This window comes from Oryzias melastigma, linkage group LG13 (assembly GCF_002922805.2).
Source record: "Oryzias melastigma strain HK-1 linkage group LG13, ASM292280v2, whole genome shotgun sequence".
Taxonomy (NCBI): domain Eukaryota; kingdom Metazoa; phylum Chordata; class Actinopteri; order Beloniformes; family Adrianichthyidae; genus Oryzias; species Oryzias melastigma.
In genome coordinates, this window is record NC_050524.1 from 32,568,070 (window position 1) to 32,572,522 (window position 4,453).

General features: G+C 44.4%; 1 protein-coding gene across 1 annotated transcript in view; it reads left to right on the forward strand.

Moving 5' to 3' along the window:
* Positions 1-638: 638 nt before the first annotated feature.
* Positions 639-4,453, forward strand: part of bace2 (beta-secretase 2) — a 22,259-nt gene continuing 18,444 nt past the window's right edge. The window contains exon 1 of the mRNA XM_024276578.2: positions 639-1,245. Coding sequence (XP_024132346.1) covers positions 916-1,245 — 330 coding nt within the window. The 5' untranslated portion in view covers positions 639-915. The remainder of the gene's footprint in view (positions 1,246-4,453) is intronic.

A 4,453-nucleotide genomic window follows, 5' to 3' on the forward strand; every position in this document is an offset into this window, starting at 1 on the left:
TTGAAATAAACAATGACATATTTGTACATTTTTATGATATAAATCCTGTGGGGATGCATTTGGGTATGTTGGGAAGATTAAACTATTTATCTTTGAGTCAGACTGGTTGAATTTTTGGCTAAAGATGTCCTGGATCCATTTTAGATCAGTGAATCGGATCGAATCAGATCACTCAAAACGATCTGACTATGAATCAGATTGCAACCGCAAATTATGATATGAATTGAATTGTTAAAACGAATCGTACACCCCTTCAAATGAATGTTGGATGTTTCCCTGTGTGTATGTTTCTATTTGTGTATTTAACTATATGTGTTTGTATGAGTATCTGAAACTGATTGTCCTCTCATAAGACAGGGAACAGGACTATGATGCTTAGTTGGGGTTAATAAATACATGGGATGGAATCCATAAGGCTCTTATTTTCTTATTTCCTCTCATTTCCTTTTAAAGAACAACATTAAATATTATTATTTTCATTAAAAATAAAAAGCTGTTTTAAATATATCATAATACTAACACTTACATTAACACAAAGTATTGTCGTAAAAAGAATTTGGGCTTCCACTGGGTAGTAAGAAATCGACCTTTTTAAGTGTTAAAGGTCGAAGACTCCTGTCTGTTCAAGAAGCCTTTACTTTGACAGTCTGTACCGGAAGTGGAGTCTCCAGTTAAGCTAGCCTGACGCCTCTGGAGGAGTTGATGGAAGTGAATCGTCCTAGAGAAAAGTTACAGTCTGGAAGTTTTCCGCGTCACTTTCTCCGTGTCACCATGCGAGTCCGCGCGCTTTCTCTGTGACCGTGAACAGCGAGACAGGCGTCTCCATGATGACCAACCTCAATACTTAACTCAAACAACAAGGAGCAACAAGAAGGAAAGTCTTTCTAAAATTCAACAACAAGACAAAAACCGCCCATGGTTTCTCCAACTGCCGTCAAAGCTGTCACCGCCATGGCGTGTTCCTCTGCGGTGTCGATGTGGGCACTCGCCTTCAGTCTGTCCTTCGGCCTGTCCGAGTGTCACTTCTCGGTTCCGCTCAGGATACACCCGGGAAAGTACAACCTCTCCGCGCGCGTGAACGTCAGCCAGCTCCACAGAGTGGCGTTGAAGCCCGATGGAAGCGGCCTCTCCTTCGCCTCTGACCCCACCGGCACCGTCAACTTTCTGGACATGGTCGGCAACCTGCAGGGAGACTCGGGGAGGGGGTACTACATAGAAATGTTGGTCGGGACTCCCGGTCAAAAGGTACCGCGTCACACAGCGCACGTGCCACTTTACATCACTTTTATTTATCACCTTAAACATTTTGCACAGGTGTTTTAGGAGGGGAAGCAAAACTACTTTTTTTTTTTTTTACATCAAGTTTGAATTAAATTGTGCAGAAAATATGTTTTGTGTTACATTGAAGTGAAGGACAAAATATAAAAAAGGAGTTATATCATTTGCTTTTATGGGCTTTTTTTTTTTTTTACACAAAATAAAAAAACCCAGAGGATTGTAGCTGCAGTTGTCTTCTCAGCCCTGGGGTCTTAAGGTGGACTGACCCCCCCACACTCACATGCACTCACATGATGCAGCCTGTGAGGACCAGTGTTCCTTTGCAGGCAGCTGACAGGGATTATGAGGCTTGCAGGGAGCAAAGACCAGCCCTAGAGTTTAAAGCGAAAATAATAATAATAATAATTAACACTCTGAAAAAGAGTGTTTGCTGCTTATTACCTGTTAGTTGCATTACATAATTGCATTTAATTGCTTTTATGTTATTCTTCTTGTGAAGGAAAGTGTTCAATAGGATCCGATTAATAATTAAGCATAAATACATGTGGGTAAGTTAGGAATGCAGAAGTGCACACTTTATAATTCTCTGCTGAGTAGATATTTGTTAAGATGAAACTTTGTCTCGTGTTTAAGTTGCCCGCAGGACTCTGAATTAAAACACACTGGAGCTCGGTTCTTCAACTCCACCAAGGCTCACCGGTGCTGCCTCCTAAGATAACACGGCACTGTGTCGCAAAAAAAAAAAAAAACTCACTTTTATCGTGTTGTTTTTTTGCTGTTTTTTTTTTTTTTTTTTTTAACTTTTTACTGATCCGAAATATGATCTGAACCGTGACCCTATAACCGTGACACGATCCGAACCATGACTTGTGATCCGTTACACCCCTAGACATGAACAAATGTTCAAAAAACTTGTTCAGTGGACATAGACAATGGACCAAAGATATAGACAGTGGACACAAAAACATTTTTTTGGCACAAATGGAACCCCATACGGCCCAGCTTTAGCCAGACTCTGCCTTCAGTGGCCCCAAGGTAAATTGAGTTTGAGAACCCTGATTTAAAGCAACTGACCTGAACAAAAATGGTGGTGACCTTTAGTGGCCTTCGAAAAATTTCTGTAACTGTTTACTTGCGTCCACCATAATCTGAGTCATCAGATTTATATGCTAACATGTAAATGGCAGAGTCTGATGTACTTCTTCTCATGAGATACATAGATTTCTGCTCACAATTTTTTTGACACGCACCAAAAAAATTTATTAGTTCTACAAGCAAAACACAAGAGACGGATGTTTCAAAATCCAGATGTGAGACCCAGCACTGTGTATCCAAGGCAACCTTTTGTAATAGAGTGCAGAAAACTATGTAGAGGACGTCTTAGTTCCCACATTAGCCAGGCTAAAGCTCTATCTGATGGTTTAGTTTTGACCAGGAACTAACCTGTAGAACTTATGACAGGAACGGGGAGCTCAAAGCTTGTTTTTGGTTTAGTTTATTATTTGTTTTATGTCATAAAAACCTATTGCCAAGCTTTCTGACACTCGGCAGCATGTTTGGTTCCAAATACGTCTTTAGATTTTATATTCATAGATTCAAGGAGCATAACTGAGCCTTCTTCAATTTGATTACATTTTTGATTTGTTTTCAAACTGACGTTGCCAAAAAAACTCTGTTTAGTCACCTCTATCTGATGGACTTTCTCTCCAAAGCTTTGTCGTCATTCCAAATGCATTGTGGGAATTCCCTGTTTTTTTTAATGGTTTGCTTTAAAGTCATACTCCATAAAGTTAACTTTATGTCAAATAAGTATGGATAGTATGATTTGATGTTGATGTTCTTTGACCTTGGAGTTGACCTTTAAGGTCTTTAAGGATGTTAAGGGCTTTGGGGTTACCCTTCATGTTCTCTTCAGTTTGTAGTTGATTCTCCTCTTGCTACCTCACTCAGGGATCTAACCCAAAAAAAATGATTAGACTTCAGAATTTTCACTATAGTCACAAGAACATCAACCTTCTTTTTCACTCTCCTTTTTTTTTTCTTGTTCTCCATAGAGGTGGGAGAAAATATCAATTTCGTGAACTATCGCTATAATTAAGCTCACAAACGATTACCGGTCCCCTCTTTCTGAATCAGTTTCTTAAAGGCCTTGTGTGGTGAAAATCGTGATTTTTCTTAAACTGCAATAAAACATTAGTATCTATGTCACAAATGAACCCCCGTATAATTATTTTGTCACCCGCGGCCCCGTGCACTCTCTTCAAGCGTTCAAAGATAGCGCGGTCACTCAGATTTTGGGCAGCCACCGATAAGTAGGTCATAGGTCGTGTGACGTCAGTACAGGAACATCCAGCTAGATCCGCTAGTGTTGTGATGACTTTCTGGGCATGGAATTACTTAACATAATAGAATTTGGACTGCCGTGGATTTGGGGATTCGAACGGGATAATGGTGAATAGGTGTGTGGTATTTGGGTGCAGTAATGTGCCGAAGAAGGGGGTCTCCCTTCATGAATTTCCCGTTTCAATAAAGGAGAGGGGCGCTCCCCGGTCAGGGGAAGCTTTGAGCCCTCCCCGGCCCTCCGGAGGAGGAACGCGGGGGGTGTACGGGCACCTGGCGGGCGCGCGCTGGATGGCCTGGGTGAGGCCGCCGCGCCACGCTGTGGGTGGTTTGCGGTTCCGAGGCCCCGGGCCGGGCATGGGGGGCGCCGTGGGTTCCGAGCCCGCACGAAGGGTTTTTACTCCCTCCCGGGGCCGTGATGCCGGCGGGGGTGGCCTCCGCGCGGGGCGCAGGAGGACCCCACCGGCCGTCTGGAAAGAGGGCCCGCACGCAACCAACCACGGGCGGGCGAGGGAGGCCGAGATGCCGCAGTATCAGCAGCAGCAGACCCTCGTCCGCGCGGGCCGCCTCGGCGGGCGGCGGACCCGGGCGGGGGTCTGCTGCGGCTTTGTCCTCCAGGAGGTGGACAAAGGACGCTCCGCAGCAGCGGCGGCGCCTTTCCTTTTCCGGTAATGATCCTTCCGCAGGTTCACCTACGAAAACCTTGTTAGGACTTTAACTTCCTCTAGATAGTCAAGTTTGATCGTCGTCTCGGCGCTCCGCCAGGGCCATGGCCGACCCCGGCGGGGCCGATCCGAGGACCTCACTAAACCATCCAATCGGTAGTAGCGACGGG